A 13803-nucleotide genomic window follows, 5' to 3' on the forward strand; every position below is an offset into this window, starting at 1 on the left:
TTGGTTTTGACTGCTGAGAGAAGTGCAAACCTGTCTTGCTTAGTATTCAGAAATGAGGACCAAACCTGTTACCCTGCCAGAGAGTACTTGGAGGCCCTGTGACCCTGCTGTGATCATCACTGAAGATGCAAAGCAGAAAATTAGGGAGATATCCAGAAGATCAGGCAGGGGTGGCTAATGAGGTCATTTGTAGCCTGCTCAGGGAGGTGTTTTATCCTGGGGCTGTTCAGAGCCACAGTGCACAAATGTTTTGCAATAACTTCAGGCTTTGAGAGAGTGTTCTATTGCTTTATTTCCTTGCAAGTGGCACACCTGCAAAACTGCCTTTTTGAGCACTTAAGGTGACAAATCTAGTTTACTTCTGACTTGCAAATGAAACATTTGCTGTGGGTTGGTAATGACCAGTACTTGGCACTCGCTTCCTTACAGAAAAGCAGGGTACCTGCTTTTTTTTTGTGAGTACCACTGAAGGGTACAGCCGTGAGTCAGCTCATACAGAGGGATATGTCCTCTGCTGCTAAAGGAACACCTTTAAAACAGTGTTTCTACTCTGTGCAAAGCAGTGGGCTCCAGAGTGCATGGTTGTGATGATGAGTGCTGGGAGCACAAAGCCAGGATTGCTTAGACCCAGGAGAACTGAGCGTTTCTCTGTGATGTGGCTTTGCAGCTGCTCTAAGGAACATACGAGTCAGCCCCCTTGTAATAAATAGTCAGGAGAGCAAAATTAGGGTTGTGTCTTGCTGTAGGTAGTGCTCCCTGCAGTACCCACTGCTATAGAGTAGTTTCTGAATCCTTACAGTGGTGTAAAGGGAGAAGCACAGGTAGGGGCCTATGAAGACCTCTATAGGTCAGGAGCCATAACCTTTGGTGGGTTCATCTAATGGTGTTTTTTAACTGGACTCAGGGTTAGATATCAGTGTGGTTTTCAGCAGGACCAGTGGCTGGGAGGCCATTTGAATTGCACTCAAAATGCCACCATGCATCAGTGGAGCTGCCTCATGCTAGTGGCAGTCAGAAACAAGTTAAATCAGCAGGTCTTCCTACTGACAATGCTGAGATGTGAACCTGGATCCTGAATGGTGCATCTTGGGGTTCATGTTGTGAGTGGGAGTAATATAAACTAATGTGGGTTTAATAAATGTATTTCTTCTTTGGAGCTGGACTAGAATCAGCAGGCATGCTTCCCTCAGCTTAAATGCTGCTGGATCTTTGCTAAAATATTTTGGCTTAATGCATGGAAGTTGCTAGGAAACATTTGAATATCAGTGTGTATGATGCTAACCACTGTGATTTTTTTAATTTTTTTTGAGTGTTTAATAAAGTAGTTTATATTAAATATTCTAGGAAAGGACATAGTGATGAGAATAGCTACAATAGTTACAATAGTAATGTACTGAAACATCTGATAAAAGGAAGTGTGTGACTAAGAAATGTTTGCTGTGGGTGACTGTCTCTTGTACTGCGCTGACTCTTGCAGTGTTGTATGCCATTCTGCTAGCTCTTGATTTAGTACTACTAAATATTGATACTTGTTCTAATAATGTGGAGAAAAAAGCAGAGTTTAATGCCGTACCAGAAGCTTCACTTTGGACCAGTGTGTGGCATTTCTCAGCCTTAAATGAATTACTTTTTAAAATACCTTTATTGCAAAGCTTGGTTAAAGATTAAAATCATACGTGTTCTCTTCAAAGTTATGATGGACCCTTAGATTTAATCCTTATTCTTCATGTTCTGTTCTTTCAGGTCTGGTGTTGTCTTGGATGTTTGTGAGGGGGGTTTTCAGTTTCCCCAGTGCATGTTTGGGTTGGTTTTGGTTTTGTAGCCTCAGCTGTATAGTTTATAATAATCTAAATTCTTGGCATACTGAGCTGACTATTGCTACAAATTAAGAAAAAAATCCCAAACAAAACACAAAAATCATTTAGCAGGGTGAAACCTTGCTGATACCTATTTACCAAAATCACAGGTTGCTTGGGATGCCTTGGGTTGTGGGTGTGTAGGCTTTGTAGGACCCAGCTTTCTGCAGAGCAGAGCAATCAAACTGAGCACAGCTGCTGCAAACAGTCTAGTAGGTCAACCCACATCACTGGCCACATATTTTAGCCCTGTGTGAAATTCTTTTGGGTGGTCTTATTTTAAAGTTGATACAGCTAAAACTGAAGAGCCCAATTACATTTGTGAAGTTGTTGCTTAATGTAATCAGTATGAGTGTTGGTATGACAGGAGGAAATGCTTCCACATGTGACAGAACAGAAAACATGAGAAGAGACCAGGTCACATATGAAAGTCTGATGGTGATGGTAGAGCAGGTGCTGTCCCTACTGTGTTTTTAACTGGTTGTGGTGAGAACTGCTGGACTGGAGGAATATCTCATTCCCTTCTGATGCTGTTTGACTGCTTCAGGCAGCCTAACAATTTCTGCACTTCATGAAAAGATGTTTAGCTAATAAGCTTCTTCTAAGCTGCTGCTTCTAATAAGCTTCTCTTTTTAAGCATTTTGACTGTTGTGCTCCTGTACCATAATATCTCATACCTTCTGCCTGTGTATAACCCAAGTGCTATTGCATTGTGGGGAGACTGGACCTTGGATGGCACATGGTTTCCTCACAAGAGCTGTGTGCTTTGACAGTGAAAGAGCCTCCTGGGCTGTATGTTTAACCCATTCTCTGTGCTCGGAGGGCTGCTGGATTTCACTCAGTCCATTTCAAAGTATCTGGGGAGCTGCCCAAGACCACACCTGCAGAGCTGGTTGGTGACCAGGACTTCCATGGGCTTCAGTGCATGTGGGAGGGTGGGAATTGAGTGCTGGTCCTCAGGAATGCCACTTTTGGGAATGTCAACCCAAAGTAACCCCAAACCTTGTGTTCTCTTTGATACTTGCTGTCACAGCCATTCACTAGCATTGATCTCTTTGTTTCTGTTTTAACACAGATTGCTCGTAGATCTTTTCGGCTGGCATATCCATCTCAGGTGCACTTTCCATCCCATTATTTTTGTATCTCTGTCTTGTCACTGTTATTCTCCTCCCCGTTTAGAGTTTCTGTCAGTCAACCACACGGGAGTAGCTGTCTTGTCTTTTCTGTTCTTCCTGTTAATTATTTGCATTATCAGTGGGTTTATAGTGCTTTTTCATCTCTTCCATGTGTTACTAAATGGTTTCTGAATGATTTTAATGTGGCTTTAATGTTGCATTGATATATTAAAATGTAACATATGGGAAAACATGGCCTTCTTGGGTTTTAGCTAAAATAAGAAAAGGCAAAGATGTACTTTTCAAATACTTGTTCAAGAAGCAAAATTATAAAGTGAAATGGCCCCACTGAATTTCATAGGATGACTGCAGTGGGTAGACGCTTGCAGGATCGGGGTCTAGTAATTTGCTTAGGAACTCATGCCTGTCTGAAAAAAAACTTAAATGAATCAGTGTTCCTCTGGGGCTTGACTAGAAATCTGCAATACCTGCAGTGAGTGCCTGTGTGCCTCCTTCCCTACTAATTTTTAATGACTCATTACTCATTATTTCCAAGTTGGTGCAGCACATTCCAGAAGCAAGTCTGAACTACCAGAAAGTGCCTCCAGGATCAGTGGAACTGAAGGATTTTGACCAAAATATGAATGATAATAGAGAAGAGGATCCCTCAAGAAAAACAAGGACAAGAAACCGTGAGGAGGCAGGCCACCTTTTTCTTTACATTATATATGACATTGCTTTAAGCTGCAGTATGTATAGCTGCTCTTTCTAAGCTGCCAAAGTCTGCTACTCCAAAAAAAGAAAAAAGCACTTCTCAAGAGCTCTGACTTGTAGGTTGTAGGCATGGTGTTTAAAAAAGAAAGAGAGGAATGGAATCGCCCTTCTTGCCAATACTGACTGAAAGTTTCCTCTTTTGCGTAAAACACCACTAAAACCTTAGGCTTGGTCACCTGTTGTTTGGGAGGAGGCATTCAGTGTCAGAACCCACGTAGGCTATTTCACTGCTATTTTATAGAAAAATACAAAAATGTCAACTTTGGAATCTGCAGCACCGATAGTTTAATGGCACCTTACTTTTCTGCAACTTGAATCCTGGTTGGTGCTGACCATGGAGGAGCAGTGGCAGAATGTGCACCTTACAAGGAGTTTCTGCAGCTGGGCTTGAGCGCTGCATTGCTCCCTACAAAGTATGCAATTTGCTGCAGTTCTTCAGGGCTGAGAGAGCAAGGTAACGTGGAAATCACTGGGATGATGCTAAAGGGTGAGAAAGCCTGGTCTGAATCTTGAGGCTGGGAATGGTGTTGACATGAGGGGTATAGTGGAGTGATGGTGCTGGAGAGCAGAGGAACAATACTTGGCTGTTGCTTCTGCTTACTTTCTCTGACTAAGATGGAAGAGCTGGGGCAGACTCCAGGGAGGCACTGCAGGCAGGAGGGGAGAGCTGGGCTCCAGCACAGTCACTCTGGAAATGGAGTGTGATTTAGACAGGCAGATGAAGGGAGAACTTGGACTGAGCACTGATATTGATCCTGCCAGTGACTGACTTCAAGCATTCTCTCACTCTCCTGTAGAGAGGTGTCAAGGCTGAATAAAAGGTGCAGGTTCAGAGAGTCCCCAGCTGAACTGAGCTTTCCTGACAGAACCCCAGGGGCTCTGCTGAGCCATGGGACTTGAATATTTGGGGTTTGGTGGTTTTCTGTTGTGTTTAATAAAGCAGAATGTTACACGGTGGGATGCCTGGCTGTGGAGGTGTCTTGAGCTCATATAAACTGTATTAGATGTGTTCAGTGAGACTGCTTGTGCATTGTCTTGCATTGTGATTAGGCGGTTTGGGTTGGGGAGGGCAGGGTGGAGGGTAGGGCCAGAGGTGTCTGTGAGACTTGGAAAGTCTTAAGCATGTTCTTTCAGAAATGCTTAAATAGTAACATTACTGCAGATAACTCCGTCTCTCTCTCTCTAGAAAGCAAAAATCTGAATAAATTAGTATTGATCTTTTTGCTGAAGTGCTACAACAAAGCTGCACATCATCTTAATCTCTCTTGAGCTTCAAGTATCATCCATATAGATGAAGATGTTTCAGTGCACATCATTTACTGTAAAAAAAAAAAAAAATCCGTTTTTGTAATATGCCACTTCTGCTAAATGTTCTTTGATTTGTCCTTACATTTCAGGTAATCTTTGACAATCTGATGTTGAACCCAGTGTCCCAGTTATCACATACAATCCGTGAAAATACAGAAAACCTTGCTGAAAAAATGAAGTGAGTTTGTCTCTGGCCTGAAATGTTGACTTGCTGCTGAGTTTGTTGGCTTGCTACTTGTGGAAGATAATGCATTGTTGCCTTGAAAAGGCTTGTGATCATGATGCACGGAATCTAGATGTGGGAAACTCTGTATGTAGTACAGAGTAGTACGGTAATTCTGTACTACTTTTGTAGTACAGAGCTGGGGTAATAAGGTTATTTGCCATCTCTTCTCCTCGTTTGGCCTTTGGAATTTTAGTGTTGGATTTGTAATGCCTGTTGATGCCTTAACTTCAAAATGTTGCCTGTACAAAAATACAGCAGGAAATTGGTGGATTGTCTCTTTCCTTCTCTGTCCCAAGGCTCTCAGAAGGCCTGCAGGTCACTAAGCTTGTGAAATCTCTTCAAAGCTTGTTGTTGCTCTAGGAGACATCAGTTAGGGAAGGACTTTGGATTGTTCCTAAATCAGCTGAAAGATGCTTTGTCCAGTCACTAATCCACTTATCTCCTTTGTTGCTACATGTTGTGATAATTAAGTCTTTTAAAGAAGTAGCTTCTGGATGGCAATTTTAAGACTTGCTTCACTTCTTGTACTGCAGGATTCTGTTTCAAAACTCAGAAAGGACCTGGGAGGAGATGGAGGCCAAAATTAATTCAGAAAACGAAGTGCCAATTCTGAAAACTTCAAACAAGGTAAGACTGTGCAAATAAGTCAAATACTTGAAGGCTTTTGGTTGTGAAAGCTTTGTAAGAAGCCTAAACAAGCTCTGGCCCTTCTCGTATCCATTTCTGAACTTTCCAGTCCTTTTCCATGTGTTGAACTTCTGGGTTTTTCTTGCTGTTTGAAGTGTGACAAAGTAAGTTCTTTCAGCTGTTGTGTTTCACTGAACTCTTCCCCTCTCCCTTTGTGATTCATCTTCAAAGATCCTTAACAGAAGTTCAAGTTCAGGGTTGTTAGGCCTCATTTAAACAACTACCAAAGTATTGCTTACCATTCAGTTGACACAGCTTCAGTTGTAGACAGGTGTTTCTTGTGAATGGTTGTTTTCTTCATTTGTAACAGTTTGATAATAGGATAATTAAAAGCCTCAGCCCTAGGGTGGTGTTTGTGTTGTTACTATGTCTTATTGTCCTTGATGGGGACTGCCAGTTGGGATTTAAGTACGGTGGTGGACTCAGCAAATATAGTTAATGCTAAGCATGAAAATAACACTGTGCAGGACCTGTGTAGCTCGGTGCTACAGCAGTATGTGTGTGGCCAACTACTTTGTCTAATCTAGGAGCTGAATTTACAAATATCGTTGTGTATTTGGTATTAAGGAGGCTATGGAGGAGTCTTTGCACAATTAATCTGGCTAGCATTTCAAATCTGAAAAACAGTGTAGCTATGAACTGGGTGGTGGTGTAGTACTTAGTGAAATGATGCAGAGCAGAGGGCCCTGTGCACTGACCAAATACACCTAGGTACAGGTACTAGCTTTGTCTTTTGTGTTAAACAAGCAAGGCTGGAACTGACTTTGAGCCTTCCTGATCAGGTAAGGCAGCAAGAATAAGACTAGATTCCCATGTCAGTTGAGTACTTGTTTAATTTTCCATTTTGATGCTTTTGTTTGTAGGAAATCAGTTCTATCCTGAAGGAGCTCAGGAGAGTTCAAAAACAGCTTGAAGGTTGGTTATTTAAAATGTTCTTTTTCTCACTCAAATGCCAGTATGTTGCGCAAAATAATGTGGCTTGATGTGCCTATGAAAGCTGGGAAAGGATGCAGAAGTTTGGTTTGTTAGCAGAGTGCTCTCTGATGAGTGCATATGGAATGAACAGTAGATTTATCTTGTGCTGCCAATTTTGAAGAAAATTGTTGACTTTTAAAGTGTGGAAATTGTTGCTGTGGAAATGCTTTGTGGGAATTAGCATATGATTAACTGACAAAAGTCTGTTCTGCTGAAACAATATTTAGCAGCTCATTCAGCCAATGGGCTCTGCTGTGCTTTTTGGGCTTGAATTTTGCACATAGAGCTCTGTGTGACAGAAAAAGCAAGACAAGCTCGTGCATCATCTTGAAGCTTGGTAAAGACATACAAAAACATAGAGGTGACATTTTGGGCTCCTACTAAAAGCTTGCCATTTGGCTGCTGTAGATTGTCTTTTTCAATTTAACCAGAAAGTCAAATGTTCTCATAGCTTCAGTTTGGGAGAGGTTTTGCCTGTTAAAGCTGCTTAGGCCTGAAGCTACTAATGAGGAAAATACCATGACTAAAATCAACACAGGCGCCAACCTTCTGTTTAGAAACTCTGCTGAGTGCTGCTAATAAGTCTGTATATGTTTTATTGTTTTGTTGTTGTTTTTTTTTTTTCCTTCCTTCCCCCCAGTCATAAATGCTATCATTGACCCTACTGGAAACTTGGATGTAGTTGCCAGTAACAAAGCATCAGCTGCTGCTAAACAATCTACAGCCACAAAAGTCAGGACTGTTAACAATTCTGGGTCAACACTGGAGACTTTGTCCGCAGCACAGATGAGAAACTACACGCAGAAATCGAACTGTGGGTCTTCTAGCTTACAAGATTCGAATTTCATTCCAGATGGAGAGAAATATGTGATCTGATAGAATATTTTGTATTGCTATCATATTGTAATCTACTGTTGCATTAGTGCTGTGTGTGAGTGGTTTGTGGACAGTTTGTGTGGAGCAGTTGTTTAGATTGCTAACACGTTGCACAAAAAAAATAATCTATGCTGTGAGGGTGGATGGAAGGTCTGTGTATGCCTTTTAAACAAGACTAGCACTGTGGAGCAGCACATATTCAGCATAGAGGCAAACTGATTTTTGGAAAATTACTCACCACTTCTTCCAGTGTGCCATAAGAAAACAGGCTTTGCACATGCTCCATCCAATACTGTTGAAGATAAAGTGTTGTTGCATTGACCTGTTCATAATTTTTCAGTTGTAATGAGGCGCAATTTTAAAAACACTTTTTTTGGTACTACACTTGTTTTGATTTTATTTATTTTTCTTTTTTTTAAGTGTACAAGTGAAGCATAACAACTCTGTTGGAATCAATGTGCAAATCCAACAGAATGATCGTGCAATATCATGGGGTTTCTATTTGAAACTCTTAGTACAGTTGTGTAAGAAGCCGTAAAAAGGCAACCACAGTGAAGTTGTGCATCTTTTTCAGTCCAAGACCCAAAACGGAACAGAATAAACTATTCTTTTTCTCTACGGAAAGTGTAAAAGTTAATACTGATATGAATGTAAAGACTACTGATACAGTTACTATTTTTGATGATGTTTCTGGCCCAAAGTTTGGGGTAGGTACAAAAAGTCAGATTTTACAGTTTAGCTTGCCAAATTTTCATGACTTTGGTACAAATGCTGTCTTTAAGCTGCTTTTTGGTTTCGGTTGTTTTGTTGGAGTTCCCCCCCCGCTTTACATATATAACCTTTTACAATGAGCTACAAATGCTCTTGGCTGAGCCAAAGACTAAAATATTGTGATTTGCTAATTGCTAAGAAAAACATCTGTTCTAATGGCTCATGCAATAAACTTAATTACGCAGTTGCTGTGAACTAGTGTTCACTGACGGCACTGAGAAAAATGATGGCTTAAAATGTAGCTTCACCTTTTATGGCTAGTTCTGTTATGAATCTTTTTCAGTGCTAAAGTGCTTGAAGACCATCATTCTGTGGTATTCTTCAGATACTGTTCAACAGTGTCAGGCACTTGGTACATTTGGCATTTTTGTCTGCGTTTTGGTTTTGGTCTGTTATAATCCTAGAAACACTAAGGGTTATGCGCAGTTGCACTGAGCAATTTCTTGTTTAAAACCAGTTGGGTTTTTGTATTCTGTCTTTCTGCTAAACTGCAAAACACTTAAGCAATTTTTGTGGCTTGAAGAACTAAGTTGTTTTGTTTTTTTTTTTTTTGAGGGGGCCTCTTCCAGATGTGTTTGCTCCCAGTTTTTTCAGTCTTGTATCAATTCCTTTTTCATTCTTCCTGGTCAATAAAAAGTAATTGGATAAATAAGTTCTTTTGTAGCTGATGAGGATACCTTTCCTGGGAAAGGTGAGCAGATGAGTTCCACTTTGCCCTCATACAGTGCGTAGTTTAACCAGTGAAAATGGTTTCCCAAGCTTGACTGCTTCTTGTGTGCTGACTTTATATTTTGGGGGTGGGTAGTGGATTCTTTAGTTAGCTTCAGTAGTTACCTGAGCTTTTCTGCTAGAATGTTGTAACAGTGGGAACCCGTTAAAATAATTTAAATAAATAGGGATGCTCACAAAGTGTTTAATCTTACTAGGCAAGATTGTGATGGTTTTTCTGGTGATGCCAGTGTGAGCTGTCTATCAATTCAGCAGAAACAGGATCAGTCCCAAAGTGGGAGTATGCCAACAGGCCATTAGTTTCTTTGAGTGTGCAAGATGCTGGCTGATAAACAATAGGTGCAAATATCCTTCCAAGATTTCCAGTAGGTTATAAGACTCATCAGCTTGTGTGGAGATGCTCTTCCACGAAGAAGTCTGCTGGAATTCATGTAGATGAATGCAGAATAAAAAAGAATTTGCCCTTGATGTTCCTCTGCCTGTAATATATGCACTATCTGAATGTGTTCATTCAGTCATTTATTCTGATGTGTCTTTTCTTGAAATACGTATGTCCTTGATGAATATCATAAGTGGTGGTATTGTTTCTGACATATGAGACACAATTTTTCAGGCTCTTCTGGGTTAGGGTTTGAACCAACCACGTGCTACCTCAACTCACTAGGAGTTGAAGGGCCTTCACCGATTAGGTATTGTTGTTAGTTTCAGTTTTGCTGTAGAGACAAGTGAATTATGCAGACATCTGACATGTATTATTATTCAATAACTGTGTTTCTACATCTTCATGGTTATGCTCTAGTGGATTTTATTTCTCTAAACAGAGGTCCTATTGTGTATTTTCACTTGAAAATTGCTTTTTTCTTCTTTCATCCATGAATACATCAGGGATGGATTTTATTCCTTGGTTGGTCTGCTCTGAATTCAAGAGAGAGCCCACAGACACCTTGCATCAATTAACCCACAAAATATGGTACCTCTTCAAGTGACTAATAAAGATGCAACAGTCGGTGTCTGTTTATAATTTGGAATGTGTGTGTGAAGGGGGTGGAGGATGCACAGCTTGATTTGTTTTATTTGTGACTCAGCCAAACTATAAAATGCTTCTGTGTCCTGACATGACATTCCTTGGATCTCTGCATTTAAAGGAGTTTTGTGAGTTAATGATGAAATGCAACATATTTTTATTTTTTTCTTGTATTCACTGCTTCAGAAGTACACCCCATTTGCACTTGTCTGCTCCAGATAAGCCAAAGAGCTGGCCACGTGACTAACTCCTTCATTGATTGTTCATAATTATAAGCAGTACTGTACGCGATCATTAAAACATGCCTCTGGGTGACTCCACTAGAAGTGGTGTATCTAGGTGGCCCAGGATCAGTGTGTGTGAAATACCTTTTGGCTTCCATGAGGTACGGATGGGCCTCGTGTTGAGGTTGGTAGTGGTGACAGTGGTCTGTGGGTCACTTTCATACCATATTCTTTCATGTGTTTTGTATCTGACTAAAAATATGTAATGAAGGATGGGATTCTCTAAGTCTTGGGGGAAGCAAATGCTCAGGTCCATTTGGGTTTCCATACTCTTTGGGTGCCTGATGCCTTGAACACCTTTCAAAATCCCAGCCTCAGCTCTTCCATTATACTTGAAAACCATGTTCTCAGTCTGACGCTTTCAAATGTAAAAACCTGTTACTCTGTTCTGATAGCGTGAATGTAAATTCCTGCGAGAATGTGTACAAGCTTTGGGAGCAAGGACCTAAATGTATCTACAATGACGTCATGTTCTGGTCATGCTCCAGGAGAAAAGGAACGCCTGCATCATCTTTGAATATTTCAGTAAAGGTACAACTAGTGGAATGTTTACATACAGCCTACTGAAACAAAAAAGAGGAGAGAGAAGATAAAGTGTATAGTATTTAAGTGCAAGATTCTGCTAGTTTTTGCTTGTTTTGCAGATCACACTAGCTATTTTTGAAGTTCTGTAAATGTGTATAACTTTTGCAAAGACCAGACAGAACTAACTGTTCACTTTCAATGTGCCCCGTGTTGAATTGTGCCTATTTCACTCTCTGCTGTTGTTATGCTGCTGATTCTGCTGTTCTGAACTGTTCACTGGATCATTCCATTTGCATGCAACACAAATGCAAGCTGAGCTGTCTGAGAGTAAAGCTGAAACACGTTTGTATAACTTGAATCAATGACTTTCTCTTTTCCACACCCTCTTGAAATGCTGTGTATATTTTTGATTTGTCTCTTCTGCCCAAATTGTTTTCCTCTTTTGTTTTCTTTTGAATGGTAATTTATTTTTGTTTGGATTATAGGCAGTATCTGTACATTTTGTTTCAAAGTGATGTTGTGGACATCTTTAAAAGACAAATTGTTATTTTATATAATTTTATCATAAAATTGCTCTAATAAATCATTCTTTTATCATGTGACAATGATTCTGGATTTTGTGTGTTAATTTTTGGGGGTGTATGTGTTGGGACTAGATTTTTCAACTGCCTGTTTACACTGGTGCAAAGTACAGCATACTGAAAGATTTGTCAGTGACTGAAGGCTCATAGTGCAAGTAGGTCTGTCCTGGTGACACCTATTGCTGGGTCAGATCTCTCCCCAAGCGTCCAGGAGTCCCCTTTCCTCTGTACTTACAGGTTGAAGTCCCCATCACCCAAAGGTGGTCTTACTTCTGAGTATAGCATGGTGATATTTGATTTCATTTTTAGTGCTGTTGTATTTCATTGCTGTGATTGACAGTGGTAGCTAAATCCAGCCTGGATATGGTAATTCTCCAACATTGTTAGACTCTCTCTCTTGCTTTCATCATATATATATATATATATTTACATATATATATGAGTTTATGTGTCAGTGGAATTCTTTTGATTTTTCCCTTCATTCCATCACTGTCCTCCCTCCCTTCTGCAGTTCTGTCTGACCTTCCTGGTACTTTTGAAATAACATTAATTCCTTCTTCCCCTTTGCAAAGCCTTCAGGTGTACCTGCAACCTCCCCCATCCTGGTCAGTGCTGTCTGGGACTCTGCCTCCATGTTCTCTGCATTAGCACATCTTCTATAGGACATAGAAGCTGATACAGGACATGTGTAGCTGATAAAACTATTGCATTGTTTGCCAGCAATAACTAAAACATGCACAGACACACAAAAATTCTTCCTCTCAGAAAGCTTGCTTAAGCTTAGTTTGTGTATGCTGTGTCTGCAGAGGGGGTTTTCTGTGTTCTCTAACATTCAGGGCTAGTCACACACTAACTATATTACCTTTCCACAGGCTTCTCCAGCCACACTGAGTGGTATTTGAGTTAGGATGCTATGCGAAGTGCGCTTTTAAAATCAATAGTGCATCCACTTCATTAACTTTTAATGGACCGAATAAATATAAGAGGCAGTGGAACTGTGTCCAAAACTGCTCGCAGTGTAATGAAAGCTGGCACGATTTAAAAAACAAAGGACAGGTGGCAAAAGTGCATCTTCCTACTGAGTGTTCAGCTGCAGTCCTGCCTGGCTTTTCAACTTCCTCATCTGCTTGGGGAAATAGAGCCAGGGTTTCCACGTGTATATAAAAGGGAACACCAGAAAGAATTGCCTTGAGCAGGGTTTGCAGGATCCTTCCTTGGAGCAAAACTTTAAGTCATTGGCGAGACGGGTTCTCATTTTTTGATATTCTGTGAAGATTTACCGCTAGACCCTCCTCTACTGCCTCCTGCCTGTGCAATGGTGTGAGAGGACCGTGCCTTTTTTTAATACTGGCATTTGTGGACTGCTGAAGAGCAAAGCTGTGGTACCCTCTGCCCTCACCTATTTCTGATGCAATGAGGTTGGTGTGGGCCACAGTGGGAGTTTTGGCTGGGGTGGTGGATTGCTTTCCTTAGCAGGGGCGCAAGCATTTGGATGCAGCCCTGCAGAAGCTTGGAGCACCTGCACAAAGGAGCACACCTGATGCGGTTATCTAGAAAAGCTGCCTGGGTCTCCTGATGATGTGGGCTGAGCAAGGAAAGCCAAAAAAAATGAACCTAAGAAACTAGTACTCACTAGGACTCTACCCTACTTAAGCTTTCTTTCCCTCTTCTGAACAGGAACCACTGAAAACGCTGTACTGCCCAAAAGCACTGGCACCAGAAAAGATTTGTTCAACAGTAACACTTCTGCCTCTGTCTACATACAACTCAACAGGAGCCACAGGCAGTAATAAAAAGAACCCAAACCCATAATGTGGTATCCGCATGGGGACATGTAGACAAGATCCAGAGACAGAGGTGAAATTCAGTCTCAGCAAGAGGATCTGTGGCTTTAGCACAGCGGTAGCCATATATATACAGCAGGTCACTTCTTTGGGGGTATGTCTCTTTCAGGGAATGGATCTCCCCCCAGCTGCTGATTGTTGGGGAGGTTGGCAGACAGTGGATGACAGCAAGAGGATGGAAGGTAACATACCTCGACCACAGGCAAAGTAACCTCTCTGTAAGCAACA

At 41.1% G+C, this 13803-nt stretch overlaps 1 protein-coding gene across 2 annotated transcripts in view; it reads left to right on the plus strand.

Moving 5' to 3' along the window:
• The window catches only part of CEP170B (centrosomal protein 170B), a 58387-nt gene extending 46629 nt beyond the window's left edge, over positions 1-11758 (plus strand). For both annotated transcript variants that reach the window (XM_061464160.1, XM_061464159.1), the window contains 6 exons: positions 2932-2970; positions 3528-3671; positions 5143-5231; positions 5813-5906; positions 6830-6881; positions 7582-11758. In XM_061464160.1, the coding sequence (XP_061320144.1) occupies positions 2932-2970; positions 3528-3671; positions 5143-5231; positions 5813-5906; positions 6830-6881; positions 7582-7817 (654 nt within the window). In that variant the 3' untranslated portion in view covers positions 7818-11758. The remainder of the gene's footprint in view (positions 1-2931; positions 2971-3527; positions 3672-5142; positions 5232-5812; positions 5907-6829; positions 6882-7581) is intronic.
• Positions 11759-13803: the final 2045 nt, after the last annotated feature.

Source organism: Pezoporus flaviventris, unplaced genomic scaffold, assembly GCF_033815535.1.
Source record: "Pezoporus flaviventris isolate CSIRO_AGI_PZ_B2104156 unplaced genomic scaffold, CSIRO_AGI_Pfla_v1 ptg000036l, whole genome shotgun sequence".
NCBI lineage: Eukaryota > Metazoa > Chordata > Aves > Psittaciformes > Psittacidae > Pezoporus > Pezoporus flaviventris.